The following is a 24536-nucleotide window of genomic DNA, read 5'->3' as shown; positions in this document are numbered from 1 at the left end:
TGATAGGGGTTTGTCTTGATAGTTAAGGCCACTCATTGTCTGTGCCTTGGTCCAGTTCATCATCAAAGTCTCTTTGCCAGAGAGCCAAGTTACAATTACAAAGGAGAATTTTGGGGGAGTCAGATTTCACATAGAATAGATAATGGTGTTCTTTTTTTTTTAAGTTAAAAAAAAAAACTTCAAAAAGATATTAAAAAAAAAAACCTTGCCTTCTGTTGTAGAATCAATAAGTATTAGTTCCAAGTCAGAAAATCAGTAAAGGCTAGGCAATTGGGGTTAAGTAACATGCCCAAGGTCACACAGAGAGGAAGTGTCTGAGAATCAGATATGAACTCGACTCCCTTCTCCAGGCCTAGCTCTCTATTCACTGAGCCACCTAGCTGCCCTAAATAAGGCATTTTTCAAGGAATATTTCATCTTTTGAAGGTACTTCCTTCAGAAAGGAATTTGGTGTTTTCTTTCTACCTATAATATTAATATCCTCAGGGAAAAGAAAAATCATGATGCGATATCTTATATGGGCTATTGAATCATCTGTTAACGAATCTGTTGATACCATGCTAGGATGGACTTCAGAACTCATCTATTACAAAAAAATCCTTAGAGCCTTTTTTAGCTTGGTAGGACTTGCCAGAATTAGTCATCAATTTTCATAACCCACTTACCATAGTGATACATCATAGTGGAACTTTGATCAAGGATTGCCACAATTTCCCAAACAGAAGATTAAAAGTGAGAGAAAAAGATTTCTCCTTGCTCCTGCATGCCATTTTGGGTTTTAGATGCCACAGAACTAAAGAAAATTTCAAAGTCAATACTTTTTTCTCCACCCCTAAATACATACCCCACAACTATCACAAGATTTACACATATAAGATTTAAATATACACAAGGAATTGCCTTTTGGAAATAAGTTGGAGTCAACAGGTAGGAAGAAGGATGATGAACTGTGTAAGGATGATTCTTAGCTGATGTTGGATTACAGCCTCTCAAACCTCTTATGGGGGATGGGCAGTCTTCAGGTCAGCAGCTGTTAAGCTCTCACTAGAGGTGGGAGAATCAGATCCTTACAGAGGGGACATAGTGCAATGACTTCACAGAGGGAAGCTGATATAATCTCTCTCAACCTGATAGTTTGGTTGGGAGAAGGTGTTCTTCCACTAGAAAGGATGTTACTGGCAAATAGGATGTGATTCCCTGATAAGGATATATATGGAAATCGACAGGATTCCCAATAATGAAGACTCCACAACACCAACTGTCAATTCTTGGTGTGAAGGAAGAATTCTATCAAGGCTAAGAGATGTTATGGCCTATTCAACTGTATAATCCAAAGGCTATTGAAACAGTAAAGTAACTTCTTTTAATTAATCAGGGAAGGTATAATCAAGCAAGGTATATTCAGGGAAGGTATATTTAATATAGGATTGAAAGGTTGGGTAAGAAGGATGAAGGAATCTCTGTTAACTAATCAAGATGGACCAGAAGTTGGCCTCCCCCCCAACAGGGTTAGGCCACTTCACTTCACTGTGTTCCTCTCCCTAACTTATGCCTCAAGTATTAAACTAAATAAATAAATGAACAAGGTTAGCAAAATGATATCAAATGTTGATTGAAGATCTTCTGAAGTGATTTGGTGATGTTAATCTTGGTTTCAGCTAATATGATTTATAACTACAGCAGAGAATCAGGCTAATATGGGGACTGATTGACACAGCTAGAATATGTAAAGCAGGAATAGGTTAAAGTTGCTCCTGGTATGGATCTATTAGGGTTCAATTGTAGAGTCTTGCCCAGACCTCCCACCACCCTTTGATCCAAAACCCAGAATGAGCTTCCTCTGCCTGGGGATCACCCCCTTATATAGTCCAGTTCCAACTGCCCCCAACTACCTTTAGTTTCTTGGGGTTTTGAACACCCGTTTACTTCTCTCTTGCAGTAAAGCTTACACCTGGCAACTACATTCTCTATCCTGGTTAATTTGCGATAATGGGAAATAATAGTCTTAGATAATTTTAGAAATAATGTTCTAAGGGAATCCTGACCTCATTCTGCAGTAAAATAATGAGGAAAAAATTCATATTGATGGTGTCACTTATGCTATTATTTTGCCAGGGAATCAGTAACTAGAGATTGAGATAAAAAAAATGTCTTTTCAAGCTGCTAAAGATAGAAGTGAAGGTAATGGTAGTGATTTCTGTTCCTGTTCAATTCACAAAGACTCTCCAGAAATTTATATTAGGGAAGTGCAAAGTCCACTTTCCTTGCCCTTCAACATCATGAAGAACATCCTATAAATGCTCCTCCCAATATGGGAGCTATAAGAACAATATTCTTCTCTTTACAAGAGTCTTACTGCTCAGATAATTGCCCTTCTCTTAATACATTAATATATCTTCCTAGATTGTTGTTGTTATTCAGTTGTTTCAGTTGTGTCTAACTCTTCATAACTACTTGGGATTTTCTTGGCAAAAATATTGTAGTAGTTTGCCATTTCCTTCTCCAGGTCACTTTACAGATGAGGTAACTGAGGCAAAGAGGGTTACATGACTTGCCCAGGGTCACACAGCAAGTAAGTATCTGAGGCCAGGTCTTGAATCCAGGAAGATGAGTCTTCTTGACTCCAGACTTGGCATCCTATCCACTGTGCCACCTAGCTGCCCTTTTCCAAGATTAGAGAAATCTATTAGGAAAATACATTTCCCATGATGCTTATTCCCTATACATCCTGATTTTTAAGCTTTTAAAAAACAGAATCTCTGAACTCCAGAACTGCAGATTGCATGCAATATAATACTTGAAGCTGGCACTGAACAAGAATTTTAGTTGTAAGTAAAGTCATATTCTGGGTTTATGTTTCCTAGGAAGTCTTCCTCCTCTGTTCAGAAGACCATTGAAGACCAAAGAATTTTAGAATTCTTTATTTTCAGCCGACTAGGGAGGCAAGCCAGTTTGATTAAAAGAGATGTAATGTCTTCTGATACCAGGGAGCACTTCCTCTAGATCTCCGCCTCACAAGTCAAGTTTCTTAGATTTAACTACCCTAAATTTTATATATTTGGGTCTAGAATAGGTGCATACATACAAACACACATACATACATATTCAGTTCTTGACTCTTTGTTAGACAATGTGTTTCAAGGTGGGGTACAAATCCAAGCACAACAGCATGCCTCTGCCTTCAAGGAGTTTAGATTTTTATTGGGGGAACTGAAAAAGGAAACAGGATTATGAGTGTTGGAGGCATGGTTTGGAGCTAATGGCCAGGCAGTGAGGTGGGGGTTCAGTTCTAGGCCAAATATGATAAAACCTCACTTTTCAGAGCTGAAATAAAAAATCAGGTGAATTGGTTGCTTGGTGGTATAGGTTTCTGTAGTTTTCTTCACAAAGTTGTAACTGCTCTAACTGTACACTCTCTCTACCTAAAGATCCCAGCTCCTACAATACCTCACTAACCAAAATTTCCCCTTTTGATGGTAACTAGAGTAGGGAAAAGGCTTGAAGGTAAGTAGGATTCAAAGGCTCAAAAGGAAAAGGTTCTCACTAACAGTTGGTTTCAACAGTTTGGTGGGAGTCTCAGTAGAACAGGAATATCAGGATATATAAACAGGAACCAGATGGACAGCCACAATGAAAGGGAATAATGGTCAATCCCACTCAGTCCACCTGAGGAGTTCGGACACATACTCAACCACTTCCAAGATGATAAACTGCTCACAGGAGAAGTTCACACACTGACTCCCTCCAGAGAGACAGATCAACTGTATCCAGCAGAAACTCACACTCCAGAGTTCTGGAATCTTCCCTGTCTCTGCTTTTGCAGTAGTTCCTGCTTTTCCTCAATTTCCCTATAACAGAGCCAAGAGTTGTTAGACTCTGAACATAGAATCTAAGTTTCCAGTGGGAAAGAAGTGGAATTAAAGGCCAGAGTCCAGTCAAAGAATCATAGTTTGGAAGAGGTCATAGAGGAAATAGTAGAGTACAAACCCTGAACAATGTGTAAACTCTTTAATAGACAGAGGTCATGATTCAAAGGCAAAGACATTTAATGCATAAAAAGAAAAGTGGCAATAAAACCTTCATAAACCTAGGCCCTTTTGCCATTTCGTTGTTTTCATTCATGTCTGAGTCTTTCTGACCCCATCTAGAGTGGCTTGCCATTTCCTTCTCCACCTCATTTTAGAGATGAGGAAACTGAGGCACAGAGTTAAGTGACTTGCCCAGGGTCTCACGGTTAACATGTGCCTGAGTGCTGGAAGCCAGCCAGCAGCTCCAGATATCCTGGGAGGTGGATCAGTTTAGGAGAAATAGAGAGAGAGAGAGAGAGAGAGAGAGAGAGAGAGAGAGAGAGAGAGAGTCAGAGACAGTGTATTTGTGTAGTTGTGGAAGCTGTTCTGAGAACTTCCAGTTACATTTTTTATTTTTTATACTTTTTTTCTCAAGTTCCCAGATGCTGGTAAGATTTACATTTTTTCTCTAAATAGTGTAAAGCTCAAGGTTACATAAAAGTTGGCATAAGAGCACATTTTTTCATATAGATTACATTTTAGGCTGAATAGAATTCAAGGCTACCAAGACTTTATATTATCCAATTATTATTTTGATAATAGACCTTCAACATATTTCAAAGGATAGGTCAAGTGTGAGAACCTTTAAATTTATGGAGTTAAGTTCAGTGCGGGAAAATAGTGAAGCAAGAAAGTATTTTGATTTGCCATGCTGTGTCCTTCAAATTTCTGAGAAAGAGATTAAAGCAGCTTCTGCTATTTTGCTGAGGGTATGAACTATTAACTTATTAAATGCTGGTTTATTATACTGTGTTTAGAGGATTTCTATAAGACTTGGAGCTTTCCTAAAGATAGAGATTATAATAATTTCAATAATAAGAAGTGTTGGTCAGGAGGGAGTCACACAGAGAGGTTTGATTGGGTTTTCCATCCATCCTGTGGCCGATTTTCAGGTCACAGGGGGTCAGTGTAGGACTGTGTCAAACTGCACTGACTTGATGGAACCTCGTTCCTCTATGGCAGGGGTCGGCAACGTATGGCTCTCGAGCCATATCTGGCTCTTTTGAGGGCCAGATATGGCTCTTCCTGCAGGAGCCAAGCACAGTAACTAACAGTTTACGCATGACATCGTGCGTCACATGATATGTCACATGATCTTTCGGTACTGTGACCCACTTCTAAGACAGAAGGCTCCCTCATTGATATTGCTGTGCGAGACAAATCCTGGTCTTTAGTTCAGCTTGGTAGGTGTGCTGTGTGTTCCTTCTTCTGCCCTCCTTTTACTCTTTCCACACCTGTTACTGACATCTTGGGGTTCTGTATAGTGATTGATCACTTTTGTCTACATTCTCTACCCCTCTGCCTCTGATTTACATGGCTTTATCTCAGTGCATTCATGGGGTCTGCACTCCCTATTTGTGGGATTGTTATTGTTTTTAACTTTTCTACCTGCTCTTAAAGGGGAACTATAGTCAGATTACATCTTTACATATGCTTCATTAGTGAGAAGCATTTCTCCCCAGTAGTTGTTTCATTTGATACAGAATGATTGAGTAGGCAGCACTGATAAACACCTGTACCAGGAAATGTGTGTGATGTGTCCTGGCCAGTTTTCCATAAAAAGGTACCCTCCTCCCCCACTACTTACTAATGCCTGCACACAAGTCATGTTATTTTCTGTAATCTCCTGATCTCCTACTTAATTTATGTGGCCAAATGACTTAACCAGCAGGCTGGCAGCTTTTTCTTCTCCTGTTGCCTGACTTGAGAGAGGGAGAGGAAAAAGTGTTCTTCCCTGAATTTTCCTCTCTTTGTTTCAGCAATTTTCTTAGTGTAAAGGAGTTTTATATGTATGTGTGCAGTTATATCAGTACTATAGCACCCCATTAAGTCTTGTTTTTTGATTAATAATCAAAATAATTTTGATTAATAATCAGCAAAACCATGCAGCACCAGAAGTCACATTAATGTACTTTATTCATCATTGTTTAGCACATAATAACGTTATTAAAAATAGTTCAGAGACTTATTGTACTTTAAAAGTGCTGTTCTTACATAAAATGCACATATTTACTTATATTCAGTGTTAAACATATTGTATGGCTCTCACGAAATTACATTTTAAAAAATGTGGCGTTTATGGCTCTCATGGCCAAAAAAGGTTGCAGACCCCTGCTCTATGGGGTGGGGGACTCTCGGCACCTGAGGCTAGAGTTGAACTCAAGGAGATTAGTCTTCCTGATTCCAGGCCCAGTGCTTTATTCACTGTCCCAAACTAGCTATCCAACCTAAGCCCTCCTACAAATGCACAGACCTTCAATGGGAAAAGCAAACGCACATGGGGAATATATATGGTCAAGGGGTGTTTGAAGGAACAGATATATAAGGGACATGTGGTCAGGGCACACTTTGGGAGACACAGCTCCCTCATTTCTGATGCTACAAGGACTATTGTCTTCTAGTTATTACACGGCTTCCATTGAAGCTACTTATCAATTTTTGATTCTGATAGATATTGTACTATCTTTTGAAGACTTAGAGTTTTCTTCTTTCATTTCTGCTTTCAGACAAAATCTCTGACCATAGTGCTAGCTATTCCTTACAAAAATCTCAAGTCAGTTTTGCTTTAGTTAAAAAGCCAGACATTGATTTGGTTATAGAATCAACAATAGCCCTTAGCCAGGAGTAGGTAGGGGGTGGTAATGGAGTCTTCTTGGCTTTTTATTTTCTAATGGAGTGGCCCATCTCTTTCTTTCCACAGTTTTTGTAAGAAGCACTTCATTTCTAGGGAGATTCTTTGCTATAGGAACGAAACTTCTTAAGTCACAAAACAAAGGTCCTCCCAACTAAATTAGCCCTTTCTCAGGCTTCCTCATGGGCATAATCTTTTTTTGTATTTAACTTCCTGATCCAGGGTCTTGGGTCAATCTGCCACAGTTATTTCCTTCATTAGGTTGCTCATTCCCTTTGCTTCTTGATTTTAATATTCTTAGCCAACACTACCACCATTTATTTACCCATAAGTAATGGAGTGAGTGGCCAATGAGGGCTTAGTCCTTAAAGCATGTGCAAATACTGTCAATTTGGCACTAACCCACTAATGTGGTACTAATGTGAAGGCTTAGTGAGTTTGCTTCAAAGAATGCATAATAGAACCCTCCACCCCCATGCCCATCATCAAACTTTAGAACATGTGTAGGTATTTTTTGACTATTTCCTATGGTGCAGAAAAAGCTTTTTAATTGGCTGCTGAGGTATATCCACACAAATGGTCTGAACTGACAATCATTTCTCTTTCCTGATGACAAATATCATAAAATATTTCTATTTCCTTTTATTAATCTTTATTATTTAGAGGTCAGGGCCATTTCTCCTGACTAGGAGATTATTTGACTGAGTGAAACCTATTACACTCCTGAGATAAGAAGCCAGCAGGGAATTTGAGCTTTCCAAACTAATTTAACTTACTTTATTCATTTATTTGTTTGTTTGTTTGTTTATAGAAAGATCCTCCTGGCTCTGACTCTATCTTTATCCCTGTGACATGTAAATCTCTTCTTTCAATTAGCCTTTTATAAATTCTGAACCTTGAAATTTAACTTTAATATGTAACTCTGAGTTTTCTGAGAGAATGTACGTATGAGACTCTAATTCTGTTTTATTAGGCCTGTGTAACATTGATGTCCCAAGAGGATATACATTAGGATATACATATGCCCAAAAAATTACTTCTCTCTCTGACATAACTTTAATCTATAAAAGCCATGCCATATAATTTAAAAACTATTAGACTGTATGAAAACCATGATCAAAAAAAGAACCCAGTCATCAAATTTCAAGAAATTATTGAGCAAAACTGCCTTGACATGGTAAATCCAGAGGATAAAACAGAAAGTGAAAGAATCTACCAAGCACTTCCTTAAGGACATCCCAAAATGAGAAGTCCCAGGAATATTAGAGTCAAATTCCAGAGTTTCCAAGTCAAAAAGAAAATACTTTAAGCATCCAGAAAGAAACAATGTAAGTGTCATATAGAGATCCTGCTCTATAACCAGAGACTAATCTGAGTGGCCTAGGGTGGTCATCAGATGCAAAAAATGAAACGGATTGGAAGCACGGCTTGTTAGCTCATAGTACTCCAAAATATACTGGAGCCCTCACTTTATTATAAAGGAAATTAAAGAACCCCTTTCCCCAAAAGCCCAAGAAAGTTTCCCACAGTTACAGAGAGCAGTATTTTTACTATAATCAAAACAAAAGCCTTAGAAGCCTCCAGGTGTAGATAAAAAAAAGTATGCTAAACTATCAACTATATGTGTTATCTTTAAGTGGAGCCTGGGACATCTTGTTAGGCCGGAAAGCCCCTGAAGTTCTCAGCCTTGATGGTATTAAACAATTTTTTTGAGCCTCATTGTTTTACTTTAATTCTGGGCAAAATGCCCTGCCAAGGGTTCGACCTTGGCCGTACCAGCCATCTGTGTTCTCGGTCAAAGGGAAACAGAGTTAGCCCGATTGCTGAGAGCCCAAAGCTTTTTCAATAAGACTATAATGCATTTTGTAGGAAGGTGAGAATTATGAAAGGAATCAAAAGAGGAATCTCAGGGGCAGCTGGGTAGGTCAGTGGAGTGAGAGTCAGGCCTAGAGACAGGAGGTCCTAGGTTCAAACCCGGCCTCAGCCACTTCCCAGCTGTGTGACCCTGGGCAGGTCACTTGACCCCCATTGCCCACCCTTACCACTCTTCCACCTATGAGACAATACACCAAAGTACAAGGGTTTAAAAAAAAAAAGAGGAATCTCAGATTTTTATCTTAGATATCCCACTCCGGTTTCTCAACCCAAAAGGGAGAAAAACCAATACACGGCTCTGCCGGTCTGTATTGATCTTTTAAGGGGGTCCAGATAAAAATATCTCCTTGAGATTCTAATTTCTCTTAATAGCTCCCGACAGTATCATAGAGTCACAGTCAGGCTCACACAAGGTTTAACAGCTTCCAAGTTAAAAGAATGGAAGGATTAGAATATAATATTTTGGAAGGAAAAGAGGATAGGATTACAAGTAAGAATAGGCTACCCTACAATGACACAGGACAGTTCTGAGGAACTTATGGTAAAGAATGCTACCCACATTCAGAGGAAGAACTGCAGGAGAGGAAACATAGAAGAAAAACAACTGCTTGAATACATGGGTTGAGGTGGACATGATTGGGGATGTAGACTCGAAACTACCACACCAATGCAACTAACAACAATTTGGAAATGGGTCTTGATTAATGACACATGTTAAAACCAGTGGAAATGTGCATCAGCCATGGGTGGGGGTAGTGTGGGGGGTGAAGGGGAAAGTAGGAACATGAATCATGTAACCATGTTAAAAATGAATATTAATAAACGTTTTTTAAAAAAAGAATGGGCTACCCTAAACAGAAGAACAGGAAAAAAGAGAAATGCACAGTAAATAATTATAACCATGAATGTGAGTGGGATGAACTCACCTATAGAATGAGATAATTTTACCTACAAAATGGAAAAGCAGAATGGATTAAAAACCAGAATTTGAAACGGAGAGTTAAAATAAAGGACTGGAGCAGAATATTATACGGCTCAGCTATACTAAAGAATTTTTAAAAAGCAAGAGTGGCAATCATAATCTCAGATAAAATAAAAACAAAATAGACTTTATTTAAAGGGATAATCAGAGAGACTACATTTTACTAAAAGATACAAAAGATAATGAAGTAATAGCAAAAAATTTTACAGATGTTTCTCTAATAAAGGCCTCATTTCTCAAATCTATAAAAGTAAGAGCTATTTCCCAATTGATAATTATTCAAAGTATATAAACAGACAACTTTCAGAAGAAGAAATCAAAACTAATTATAATCATAGGAAAAAATGTTCTAGATGACTATTGATTGGAGAAATGTGACTCAAAACAACTCTGAGATATCATTTCACATCTATCAGATTGACTAAAATGATAAAAGGGCAAAATGACAAATATTGGAGGGGATGTAGAAAAATGGGGACATTGATACACATGTTGGTGGACCTGTAAACTAAACCAGCCATTCTAGAGAGCAATCTGGAACTATGCCCAAAGAGTGATAAAACTATGTATACATTTTATTCCAGTGATATAATACTATTAGGTTTATTTCCTAAAGAGATCAGGGGAAAAGGGATAAAAACATATACATTCTAAAATATTTAGAGCACCTTTCTTTGTGGTGGCCAAGAACTCATAATTAAGGAGATGCCCATCAATTGGGGAATGGCTAAATGAACTGTGTTGTATGGTATATGATTTTAATGAAATACTACTATGCCATAAAAAAAGACAAGCAAGGTAATTTTAGAAAAACATGGAAAGACCTCCATGAAAGTATGAAGAGTGAAATGAGCAGAATCAAGAGAACAATATGTATAACAACAGAAAAATTGTTTGAAGAATGATTTGTACAAGTCTACCTCCAAAGTAAGAACTGATAAATAGAAATAAATAAGACAAACATATAATAATAGATAAACAATGAATGAATAAATAAATAAATACATGAAATAAAAATATCTTTTTGTCAAATGATGCCTTCTCTAATCTGGTGAGGAGTAGGAGGGTGGGAGATACCTATGAATTTTAATGTAACAACCAAATAATTTTTAATGCTCTAAATCATTATTGATTAAAGAAAGGCATCTCCCTTATTATTTCTTAAAGCACAATAGCCAATGATGGCTTCAAAAAAATATGGCAGGGTTGTAAGGATGATCATCCATGGAAGACTCGGCTCCTCTGATAAATGCCATGATCCAAAACAATTTCAAAGGACTTATGTTGAAAAATTACTATAAGGCATAATTTTCTCATTTTCTTTTTCTTTCTTTTATAAATATGGCTAATACAGAAATATATTTTGCCTGATTTCATACATATAATTGATATCATATTGATTGCCTTCTCAGTGGGTATAGGAGAGCATAGCAATGAGGGAGAGAATTTGGGACCCAAAATTTAAAAAGAAAAGAATATTAAATAAATACATCATTTTTATAAATGTTTTTATTATTCAAATAATATTTCTCTTTAGATGTGTATGTATTACACTATGATAAATTGCAAAATTTAAAAGACAGCCCAAATTGAATTTCTAATGCCTGCATGTTTATTTTTGCATTATCAATTTCAGGAGAGTGGGTAGATGACGAAAGGCATGGCTATGGAGTTTATCATTACCGAAATAATGATACATATTCAGGAGAATGGTTTGCTGGCCACAGGTTTGGTTTTTTTTTGTTTGCTTGTTTTTCTTCAGTCTTATATTTTTATTCAGTCAAGAAAAAGACCGATGTATCTTTATATTAGTTATATTCATTGAGAAAAAAACTTGTAACAATAAAATCTACAACTCTTTCAAACTCTTAACATGATTTGGAAAGAAAGCATCCTAGAAAATATCTCAAGCACTTAGTTCAAAGCTTGGCATATATTAAATGCTTTAAGAATGCTTTTTCATTCATTCATTCATTGCCATGGTAATGTCTCCATCCCAAATGTTTATTTGTCCCCACCTGTGGCTGAACCTTCTGAGCTTGTAGTGGTTTGGTCAGGCTCAATCACACACACCATACATTGACCCTGACATAGTGATGTCATTATGGTCCTCTTTGAGTACAAAGGACAACAACCAACCAACCATGGTGAACAGGGGTGGAAAGAGAAAGAAGTTTCTACCTCTTGCTGCAACTCTGAGAAGCTCAAGTGAAAGGACAAAGAAAGGAACCTTAAACATTTTCTAGATGTGGTTTATTGCATAACTGGCTTTCTTATTTATTGACTCTGCACTTCATTTGTTATCATGGTCAGGTCCTCTCCTTTTAAAAAAAGAAACTATTGTAAATTAATACTTCCAGCCCAGACTGAGTGAGAGAAAGAGAGAGCTAGAAACAGCATTAGAGAAAGGCTTTGATCAAAAATGCCTAGCCTAGGAGCAGTGCACAGAGAAAGGCCTTCTAGGAAGCAGAGATAAGAAAACTCAGAATTTCCAGTGGTGGATTTAGGGGCATTAAGATTAGAGTTTGGACAAGGGAAACCTGGAGCCTTCTAGATTGTGTTCAGAAGCTTTATACAAGGAGGGCACTTACCAAACAATGCTCTAGATCAGACCCTAATAGGGAACTGGAAGTTTTCATTCTGTTGACTGTGCCAGCTCTGAAGTCTTAGAAGAACCCAGTACTCTGCCCCCATAAAAAGCAATAGCAAGAGCCCAGATAACCCAGATATGGACCAAACAAGGTACCACCATTCCTTCAAGAACATCTCAGAGCCTGGCCCTGACACATAGTCCTAATTAAGGAAGTAAGGCTTACAAAATAAATAAATAGAAGAAGACATCCACCATATAGAAGTCATTCCAGGCATCTATAAAACATATTCCCAGAAGAAACTTCACAACATGTATAATCAAAGCCTTAAACAAAATGAAAGCTGATATAAGCTTTAATAGAATTTCTGGAAGACTCAAGGAAGAGTTTAAAAATTATATAAATTAAATGAAAGTTCTAGAGGAAAGAATTAGAAATTAAATGAGAGTTTTAGAGGAAAGAATAGGAAGGAAGATAGTGTAGTGCAAATAAATCAAAACCTTACCCAAGTCAATTTCCCTAAAAATTAGGATGGACCAAATAGAAATCATTGACTTCATGAGACCAGAAGTATTAGAATAAAACCAGAAAGACCAGGGATCCTTAGTTTAGGATTGGCATAAGCTTCCCTAATTCTGTCCCTTCTAAACCAAAAATTTTTATAATCTAGATTTGGGATTTTTTATAGCTATATTGTAGATTATCTATATTTTAGCAAAATATTTAACAAAGACTCTCATTTCTTTTATTGATTATATATGACCTAGAAAATAAAATATTATTTTATTTAGGTGAATTTGAGTTGGGTTTAATGACTGGATTAAAAAATCAGTTGTTAAAAGTTTAATATCAACATGGATGAAAGTCTCTGTTGCTATGCTCTAAGGATCTGCCCTTGTCTCTATTATATGAACCATTTATTTAGGCAATAAACATTTCTTTTCTTTTCTTTTTAAAATCTTACCTTTTGCCGTAGGGCTAGGCCAGTGATGGGCAAACTTTTTAAAGAGGAAAGAAGATGCTCATCTGTCAGTCTGTTTCTAAGACAACTCCTTTGAAGTTTCATTGTATTGTATCCTACTCATTGTGTTCATCAGATTAGGAATAATGTCACTGGGCCAGATAGAACATTTCAGGGAGCCGCATCTGGCCCATGGGCTCTAGTTTGCCCATCACTGGGCTAGGCAATGGAAATTAAGTAACTTTCTCAGGGTCACACAGCTGGAAAGTGTCTGAGGCCACATTTGAACCCAGGACCTCCTGTCTCTAGGCCTGGCTCTCAATCCACTGAGCCACCCAGCTGCCCCCATAATAAACATTTCTTAAGCAGCTACTATGGGAAGGCATTGTGCTGAGGCTATAAAGAAAGGCAAATGACAGTCCCTGCTCTTAAAGCACTCACACTCTAATAGGGAAAATAACATACATAAGAGCATGTACAAACAAGATACATACAGGATAAATTGGAGATAGTCAACAGAGGGAAGGTGCTTTAATTAAGAGGAATCAGGGAAAGCTTCCTGTAGAAGGTAGGATTTTAGCTGGGACTTGAAGAAAATCAAGAGGCAGAATTTATTAAACTTTTTTTTTGTCAATGGATAGAGGAATAGTTAGCATCATTATCATATTTGCAGATCACACAAAACTAGGTGTGAAAGTTAACCAAATAATAATAGAAGAATCTAAAAGAAATTCAAAAGCTTACAATGTTAGGCCAAATTTAATAAGATTTAGTCTATTTCAAGGACCTATGATTTATTTTGTATAAAATGTCCTCTACTGATATAAATTGTGACCCATCTATAACAGTTTTTTAGTTTCTTGAAGCTGAGACTTTTTTATGAGCATATAGCTAGTGAATGTGTCCAAATTTGCATCTGTCTTCCTGATACCAGGTCTAGAATGCAGGCTATCTATCACACATGTTATTATTATTCACAGAATTAAACTTAATACAATTGAATGTGACATCTCACATTTGGCTTTAAAAAGTTCTTAAGTACAAGATGAAAGAAACATGACTAGTCAATAATTCATCTCAGAAAAATCTAAGTTTTACTGGATTTTTAAGATTACTAAAGATCTATGAAGTTTATAAGTATATGTCAAAGGAGAATTCTATCAGACAATTCTTAGTTTTGTTTGGATTTCAAACTAGAAATGACTTTACACATTACCTACTATAACAATGAAACAGGTTAAGTATTCAGCTACTTTGTAGTCCAGCAGTAGGGAAGCGATAGTCCTATTGTATTCTGCCCTCATCAGACCATATTTAAATTAGAGCATTAATCTAGTTACTATATTTTTAGGATGGATGTTGATAAGCTGGAAAGATGGAGTATGTCCAGGATAGTGACGTACCTTGAGATTATGCTAGATATGAAGATAACTTAGAAGAATTCGAGAATCCATACTGCATAACAGAAGAGCTGACAGTAATTGTCTTCAAGTCTATGTAGTATTGTCATGTGCAAGAAAGACATGTCCTCTTGGTCCTAGAGAATGAAACTGAGAATAATAAGTGGGTGTTTCAAAGGCAGATTCAAGTCTTGATATAAGGAAAAGCTCCCTACAAATTAGAATCCTTGAGGGAATAGGAGACCCACTTTGAGATGTATTTGGTATTTTATAGAATATAATCTTGTTTAGCTATAGATTGAATTAGATCTAGATAGGTATCTTGGAATCCCTGCCATCTCTGAGTTTCCATAAAGTTAATATGCATCCACCAAACAGGAAGACTATAATATATTCCAAAACTTTGTTTTTTATTTAGAATTAGAAAGACCTTTAGACATTATCTAGTCCAACCCATTAACTTTGTAGATGGGAAAACCAAAGCTCTTACACTATCTTTCAAATGTACCTCAAATGCAGAATAAAAAGGTAAAGATGATCTTGGTGAGCCTTTTGAGCTTTAAGTCTACATTGATTTGCCCAAGGTCACACAGTAAGTAGTAGAACATGAACCAAAATCATCTGACTCCTAATCTCCTGCTTTTACCTCTATAGCCATCAAATTGGCTTTATCTTGATTCTTATTTTTTCACCTATAAAATTTTATTTTCCAATCAATTAAAAAAACTTTCCCCCTACCACTCTTCTGCCTTGGAACCAATACACAGTATTGATTCCAAGATGGAAGGTAGGGGTTTAAAAAAAAAGTAAAAAAAAAACTTTGAATTTTTACCTATGCAAAATTTAGTTTTTCCTCTTAAAACAGGCATGGGGAAGGAGTTTATTTCTATGCTGAGACTGGTACTAAGTTTTCTGGTACTTGGAAAAATGGACACCAACTGGGACCAGGAGAATTAATTCATCAAAACCACAAATTCCTGGGCAACTTTGTACAAAATAATGTAAGTAATTTTAAGAGTGCATATTTCAAGTAAATATAACAAAATATTAGTATATATATCTGTCAGTGTATAAAAATTATAAAATAAAAATATTGAAATTGAAACTTTTCAAAATATGATGGCACCCTATGAAAGGCCAGTATGATATGATATATGGGAGAATTATGATCCTCTGCCTCATTTCATTAATCATTATTTGCCACTTCTGCCTTTATTATCAACAGAGAAACAAGACTTGGGTACCTTGAGACTTTGTCTATGAGTGTCCAATAACATTTTTTCTCACATTAGTCAAACTTTCATATTCTTTTTAGAAATATGTTCTCTGGGGAGAGGGCCAGCCTAAATTCAAGCCAATATGATATGATATATAATACTTTTTTTTTCAAACTTGAAAGCTAGAAATCATCAATAAATTAAATTATTTTGAGGGACACAAAAACAGTCCACTGTGCATTGCCTCGAATCTACACTGGAAAGTGAAGTGTTGTCCTTAAATACAGGACTCTTGGAAAGGCACTCTTGTTTTAAGGTTATTTCCTAGTTCCAGTTGACAGCCTGCACTAATAATACTGCTTTGAATTCTGAATAATAATTCTGTTTGAATGAAGTATTCCATGTAACAGATGTGATCCCAAGGCCCTGTCTATGTCACAGTTTATCCCAGAGAAGATGTCTTCAGTAGAGTAACTATTTAAACTACCTACCTGTACGTGTTAAGTATTCTTTTTTTATTAAGTTTAATTAATTAATTAAGAATATTTTTCCATGGTTACATGATTCATGTTCTTTCCCTGCCCTCCTCTCACCCCCTTCCTATAGCCAATGAGCAATTCCACTGGGTTTTACACTGTACATGTTAAATATTCTTTTTTTTTTAATTTTATTTTAAACCCTTAACTTCTGTGTATTGACTTATAGGTAGAAGAGTGGTAAGGGTAGGCAATGGGGGTCAAGTGACTTGCCCAGGGTCACACAGCTGGGAAGTGTCTGAGGCCGGATTTGAACCTAGGCCCTCCCATCTCTAGGCCTGGCTCTCAATCCACTGAGCTACCCAGCTGCCCCTCCATGTTAAATATTCTTAATAAAATTTTAAAATTAAAAAATATGTTTTCTCCCCCAAAATTGAGAGATCAAATTTTATTCTTCAGAAAAGGCTCCCGTACATATATAGTTGTACATCAGTTTTTTTACTTTCTTTACATTCTCTGAAAGTCAGCATCTATCAGTGATAATCCTAGCCACATGGCAGCTACATAATAGTAAAATTCCTATCTCTTCCACTTCAGAACAATAAGAAATGCATCTAATAAAAAAATCAATCATAAGAAAAAGAAATACCTCTATGCAATGTAAAGACCTTTTGAAATAGCAGTGGAGGACTCATTAATAATCCCACTCCCCCTGACTGTGCCAACTGATGCTTCCTTTTTAGAGTTGGCTGTGGCAGCTATAATCTTGTCCACTCTTGACAGTGACCCAGCCTGATCCTTCTATGTTCAATTCTTAATGTAGGGAAAGCAGTGAACTTGCCCACTCTTGAGGCAGAGAACCAAGCCAGCTATGATTAGAGAAGAGACTCAGAAGTACAAAAGATGATATGAGCAAAGATATGATCTCCTCCCTCCATTTGAAGGTTCAATATATTACATGGATCCAACTAGGTCCTATATCTATTTTAGTATAAGGCAATTTAAAATATCTAAACCCTAGAGTTTTGGAGAGAAAAAAAATGACTGGTACTGGATGTGGAAAGCACCAGATTGAAGGGGTCAGATTCATGGCTGTATGAAACAGAAATATAGTAAGTCCAGCTCCATCAGCCTAAACTACCAGTAAAATTTTCAAAGAGAGAAAAATGGACAACCAGTCTGGAAGAGGTCATGATATAATGAATATTCAGCAAAGGAAGAAAACCTCCAATGGAAAAAAAGACCACATAGTCAGTCCTCAACTTTTATAAAAGTAATGTTCCTAGAAAAGAGTACAAAATTCAAAAACACAAATGTTAATACCCTGAACTTATGGGGAATAGGGAATTGGGTTCTTGCATTCACCAAAAACTATAATCTTTAGCTTGGGCTGGCTGAAAATACATTTTTCTACAACCTTTTCTTTGTACAAAATATTAACTGTGATAATATGCTCTTTTCCTAACACAGTAACCATGAAATAATTTATAAAATATAGTACACAAAATAAAACTGGCACCATGCAAAACATTTTTCTCACTAGTAATTCCCTAGAATTCTGTGACCTTTTGTGTTAACAAATTTTAACAAATTTGTGTTAATTTTTAAAAACTTTGGTTTCAGACGATATTCACTTTTTCATGACACATGAAATCTTTAGAACCTTAAATACTGTACAACAAATAAAATTCTTAAAATGAAAATATTTTAACCCAAATCTTAACTTTCACTTTCTTAGATGGTAGCATAAGAGTGTTGTACTGTATTGTTTTGTCCTTCATTTTTGAAGAGGGCTAATGACCTCTCCAGGTGATGTCTTAACTCCTGCATGAATTGGATTTAAGTGAAAAAGAGTTCACAAAATCATCAGCCTCATTCTCTTTTCCAAGACCAGTGGCAAGACCCAAGTCAGGACGACTGACAATGGTCCAGAATGCAGTGTATGATCTTGGCATCTTTGATGTCTGACTAAGATCCAAGTACTCCACAAAACCTGTTTTGGTCACCTTCATGATCACTAGAACAAATTGTTCTCATCCACCCATTCCTCCAGAGGAAGCCTAAACATGCTTGGGGTAGACATTCTCCTAATTCACCAATGAGTATGAGACCTGCCAGTTACTCTCAACCTCAAGCTGAAACAACTTCTACCTGAATGTGGCTGCTACATATGCTACACCTTCTTGGAGTCACAGGTGAAAGTTGGGTAAAAGGTAGATATCAATGGTAGATGAATGACCTTGAAAAGAGCTCTGTAAGCCCTCACACTAGAGGTGTCAATCCTTCCTGATCGCCCCATAGATTCCTTTGTTCTGTTATATTGTATATTATTCTGCTGTAAACCTCTCTATGTTGGTTGCCTTCTGAAAACCAAGGGAGATGTTACTGGAACTTTAGTCATTGCTGTCAAAATATACCAAGACCGACAAGGTCTGGACATCAGCTCCAACTCTTCATCCTTCACAGCTGATAGATGGCATTAGAGATTCTGAAGGATGCACCAACTGGAATTATTTTCCTTCTTTTTGAGGATGTAACAAATTGTTGATTCATTAACAACAAATGATGAAAGCTGCTGTGGACATTCTGGCATGAAGTTTATCTAAAAACTTTGTTTTCTCTCTATGCTGCATCACTGATTTTGCATGCTTAGGTTTAGAGCCCAAAGGGCTTGCACTGTGCTTTGGGGGCATCATTTCAACACAAAATTGGAATTTGAGAGACAAACAATGAAAATATGAAATGAATGCACAGAGAGTTCTTTATAACAGTAAGGGTAAACAAGACTAGTGAAGTGCCTAATAGGATGCCAGCCACTCCACAGACATGCACATATCACCCCTCTGACTTTTTTTCTCTCCTACACTTAGCCATGAGTGTGCAGGGTTGCAAAACAAAAGTAAAAATGAAGCTACTAACGAAATCATATGACTGCTTAGAGTTGCCAAAGTTAAACGTGAATGAATGTTGAGGATTAAATGTATTTTGTGGAGCCCCGAAAAATAATGAAACAATAGCAAGCAACCCTAATTAATGCAAGAGATAAAGCTATCAAAGAAAAAAAACAAGTAGAAAATTTTGAACACATTTGCAGAAAATCTCTTCAAAAGTACTTATATATTGCCTGTTTTCTTGAGGAGAAGTGGGAGGTAGAAGAGAGGGAGAAAAAAGAATAAGATGTAGATTCTTAAACAGATAATGTGAGAATTTGTTTCTCTTGTATAAGCATATTATAATTTATTATATATTTATAACAAATCCTATATTATGTTGTTATATATAAATATCTATGCTTTAAAAATAAATAAAAATTTAAATTGCATGTCAAAAAAGTATATATAAGCTCATAAGATCATAGATCTAGCAGGTAAACACAATATCATTCACCCTGTAGGACATCATGAAAATTCCTCAGAAGTATTAGAAACAGGGGACAAGTACAGATCTATAATCCATACATTACTAGGAGAGCAAAACAAAAGTGTACATCTCCAAAGACTGTACTCATTAAATGTTAGAATTTCAGAAAAGACTTTAAAAAAAAGTTGAAGCTTTCTACATAGAGAGGTTTGAAGTTGTTGAAATTGAGTTTGCTCTCTTCCTCTATTAAGTTCTTTAAAAAAATTTTTTAACCCTTATCCTCTGTCTTAGAATTAATACTGTGCATTAGTTCCAAGGCAGAAAAGTGATAAGGGTTAGGCAATGGGGGTTCAGTGACTTGCCCACGGTCAAATAGCTAGGAAGTGTCTAAGGCCAAATTTGAACACAAGATATCCTGTCTCTAGGTATGGCTCTCAATCCACTGAGCCACCTAGCTACTCCTTCCCCATTAAATTCTGATCACAACTGCATTCTACCCAATTTATGTACAAAAAGGTCATGTCAAGGCTCTGCTCATCTAACTGTGTAATATAATCTGGACATTCTGTATCCTTTTCTTTTATCTTATATAGATGATTAGGTTTAATGATTTTGAATGACTTGTGAATACTCAATTAGAAGACTTTATAATATTCTGTCTTAATTTAATCAACTCCGTGTTATTCATAAATTAAATCTTAAGTACCTCACTATATATAGATACTCCCTCTTTCATTTGCATCTTGCACAAGTATCCTCCATTATAGGGACTTTCTTCTTGGTTGAGACCCTACTTGATACTAAACAGATCACAGAACGAAGTTATTATTTTGTGTGTGTGTGTGTGTGTGTGTGTGTGTCAAATCTATTATTTTGACATATACATGAGAAATACTCTGTCATGGGAAGAATCTTTAAGTGCACATTTTGTTCCAATCAAATACTTTGTAAAAATAAGTTAACAAGCAATAAACACAATTTGATTTTTGTGTTCCATGTTGCTTTCAGTGATTTATATGACTTCAGAAATATTATCTGCTCTAGAATATCATTGTGAAAGTCTGTTTTCTTCTTGTATTGTCATCTAGAATGATATATGTGTCCATATAATATGTATGTGTGTATACATATGTGTATATAAACAAATATGAATATCTGTGTGTACATGTGCAAACATATACTCTTATACAAATAATGAGACCATTGTCATTTTGTAGAGGAAAAAAGCAGATGAGTCAATAATTTTTTTAATTCCTCTTTTCATAAATTCAGTATCATCTGTGAGATTTTCTCCATTTCTTGTGCTCTCTCACATATCCCTCAACTTCCTCAAAATGTAGCTGCCTCAAGCACAGACCTCTTTTATGCACAGTCGATTTGGTCCATCTACTGTACTATCTTGATTTTATTTAGGATCATTGGTACTGAATTATCTAATATTATAGCTAACATTTATGTAGTGCTTTAAAGTTTGTAAAGTGCTTTATATACATAATTCCATTTGATCACATCATGGCTGTGATAGGAGGGTTCAAATAACATATCTCCAAAGTTATTGATGAAGAAAATGTCAATGGATAGGTTGACAGATCGTTTGTACTTTTTTGCCTATTTTCCTCTGTCTAGTTGCATTTTTTTTAACCCTTGTACTTCGGTGTATTGTCTCATAGGTGGAAGAGTGGTAAGGGTGGGCAATGGGGGTCAAGTGGCTTGCCCAGGGTCACACAGCTGGGAAGTGGCTGAGGCCGGGTTTGAACCTAGGACCTCCTGTCTCTAGGCCTGACTCTCACTCCACTGAGCTACCCAGCTGCCCCACTGAGCTACCCAGCTGCCCACTAGTTGCATTTTTAAATGATCCTGAGGTGATATGAACTAATTGGATCTCATAAAAACTCAAGATTTTTTGCAGATAATTTTGTCAAATTCCTTACATGGCTTACAAAACAAGTAGAGAAAAAGTAAGCATATTAAATGGTTATAATAATTGAATGGTAATAATGAGTCCAAAAGATCTGAATTCAAATCCACAGCCTCCAACACTTACTGTGCGATCCTGAACAAGTCATTTAATCCTATTTGCCTCAGTTTCCTCTGGATCTATAAAAGTAGTTTGAAAAGGAAATGGAATACCACTCTAGTGTGTCTTTGCAAAACAAACAAAAAAAAAAAGCCAAATGGGGTAAAAAAGTCAGACATAAAGAAAAAGGATTAAATAATTACAGCAGCATTAAAAATGATGGCTACCATTAATAACATTTTATGGTTTGCAAAGTACTGAACAAATATTTCATTTTGTTCTCACAACAAGCTTCAGTGAAGTGCTATTGCTATTCTCATAATGTGTAACAGAGGATACTTATACTATATCATTTATTCTACTGTATTCTTCAAGTTATTTTAAAATGCAAATTTACCATTCTGTAAGCTTTCCCCTCCTTTTTTCTTTAGACATCACATTGTACTTTAATATACAGAAAGCTTAATTAATTCTGAACCAGATTGTATGGAAATCATGGTAGTCTGAGGGGATAAACTGAAACTTTATGTTCAATTAATTTTTAAATAATTTGCTAAGAAAAATAATGGTATCAGTATTACGTAGGAAAGATTTAGCTGACTTGGTAAAGCAGTTTTTGAAATACTCTTTTTTTTTTTTTAACCCTTTCCTTCTGTCCTAGTAAAAACTCTTAAGACAGAGGAGCAAGGGCTGGGAATTGGAGTTAAATGATTTATCCAGGGTCATACAGACAGGAACTATCTGAGGCCAGATTTGAATCCAGTTCCTCTCAACTCCAGTTCTAGTGCTCTATCCACTGTACCACCTATGTGGCATGCTTTGAAATACTCTTAAAATCAAGATAAATTAGACTTAGCTATTCATTTAATAAGGAGCTCTATTATTATTTTTAAATAATCACTAACTTATAAAAATCATCTATAATTTATTCTATTCCTCCTCTAATTTTTTCCATATTGTTTAGGTGGTACTATGATATGCTCTGGGAGAGGTAATATGATATCATCGATGGATAGAGGAGCAGCCTTGTAATTGGGATCAACTGGGCTCAAGTTCTGGCCTTATACAAATTGGGTTAAGAACATGGGCAGGTCATTTATCCTCGTGGTGTCCCAGACACCTCTCTTAGACTAAAAATTGTAGTTAAAATATTGATCTGCATCGATGGAGAAAATTTCAACACTGACGAAATCCCAGATCTGGGGGTGGGTGGAGTGGAATTATTATAAAGTACACTCCACTTGTAAATTCAGCCATCTTAGTTTGAAATAACATTTTGTTTCTTTTCTGCACAGCCAATGGGGCCAGGCAAGTTTGTTTTTGAGAATGGATGTGAGCAGCATGGTGAATATGCTATTGAAAATCTGGTAAGTTGTATAGTAAAATATAATTAGCAAATTAATAGATTATATGGCTAGTTATAGTATAATTTTAAAGTTACAAGTAAAATGATTTTAAAACTTAGAGAACTTTGGGAAATATCCTATTTTTTGTTTTATTTGTGTTCATAAATATAAAATTAAAATATTGACAATGTCTATAAATTAATCAGTTGATATTTAACAAGAAAACATTGGATATTAAATTTTTGAACAGCCAGGTGAATTTTTCATTGTTAGGTTTGAAATATAACGGCACTGTAAATGATACTATTTACTTCAAGGACATAAGTATAAGAATAGGCGAGTGTTCCTGTCCTCAAGGAGTGTATAGTCTAGTTGAGGGAAATAATACTTATCCAATGCCTACTATAAGCAAAACACTGTGTTTAAGTGCTGGGTTTACAAAGAAAAAACATGAAAATGAAATATTATCTGCCATTAAAGAACTTATATTCTATTGCTCCCCTATTATTCACCTTCTATTGATTATATTCTACTCCCAATTTTCCTTCAGTATTCTACCCCCTTAATATTTTATCCCTACTCTTCTGCCATTGCAGAAGAACAGAAACAAAAAACCTGAAAGCTTCTTGTCCATCTCTCCTTTCTCATCCCCCATTTTACTTTCCTTCACCATTTTAGAAGTAGGTCTTCTTCTATATTGCTTTCCTGTCTACAAAATACTGATTCTTGAATGAGGGCATGAAATTTCTCCTTGAAATATTAGTTTACTTCCTCTACCTACTTCCCCCCAGATTTCTTCCACTGCAACCATTTATTCCTTAAATTTTCAAATTAATTTTTTGAGTTTAATTAATTTGTTTTTATTATTTTCTTCTTAAATTTTGAATCCCAAATTATCTCCTTCATTTCCACCCCCTCCCATAACCATTGAGAAAGCAAACAATATGATATCAATTACACATGTGAAATCAGGCAGAACATATTTCCATATTACACATTTTTTTAAAAGCAAGAAGAAGAATAAAGTGAGAAAATCCAATTTGTACTCAGAGATCATCAGTTCTCTCTCTGAAGGTGGATAGCATTTTTTCACCATGAGCCCTTTGGAATTGTCTTGGGTTTTGTCGATCAAAGTAGCCAAGTCTTTCACCATTGATCATCATTATTACAGCATTGCTAATACTGTACACAATGACCTGGTTATTGTTTCATTTTGCATTGTTTCCCATAGGTCTTGCCATGTTTCTTTTGAAACCACTACCCTAATCATTTCTATAGCATGATAGTACTTCATCACAATCATGCCATCACTTATTTGTTCAGCTATTCTCCAATTGATAAGTAGTACCTTGATTTCAAATATATATTTGTGTATATGTATATATATACACATATAGATGTATGTATGTAAATATGTGTGTTTGTGTCTTTTTCCTTTTCCTTTGATCTCTTTGGGATACAGAGCTAGAAATGATATTGCTGAGTCAAAATATATGCATAGTTTTATAGCTCTCTGAACACAATTTCAAATTTTTCTCCAGAATGACTAGATTAATTCACTAGTCCACAAGCAGTTCATTAGAGTACCTATTTTTCCTTCATCCCTTTCGGG

The 24536-nt window shown here is 35.9% G+C and overlaps 1 protein-coding gene across 1 annotated transcript in view; it reads left to right on the top strand.

The window, feature by feature from the left end:
* LOC123239715 (radial spoke head 1 homolog) overlaps nucleotides 1–24536 on the top strand; it is a 49960-nt gene that overhangs the window by 18391 nt on the left and 7033 nt on the right. Inside the window, exons 4-6 of the mRNA XM_044667008.1 lie at nucleotides 11193–11283; nucleotides 15374–15509; nucleotides 22874–22945. Coding sequence (XP_044522943.1) covers nucleotides 11193–11283; nucleotides 15374–15509; nucleotides 22874–22945 — 299 coding nt within the window. The remainder of the gene's footprint in view (nucleotides 1–11192; nucleotides 11284–15373; nucleotides 15510–22873; nucleotides 22946–24536) is intronic.

Source organism: Gracilinanus agilis, chromosome 3 (assembly GCF_016433145.1).
Source record: "Gracilinanus agilis isolate LMUSP501 chromosome 3, AgileGrace, whole genome shotgun sequence".
Taxonomy (NCBI): Eukaryota; Metazoa; Chordata; class Mammalia; order Didelphimorphia; family Didelphidae; genus Gracilinanus; species Gracilinanus agilis.
Note: the sequence above shows the minus strand (reverse complement) of the source record. Positions and strands in the feature narration are given on the sequence as shown.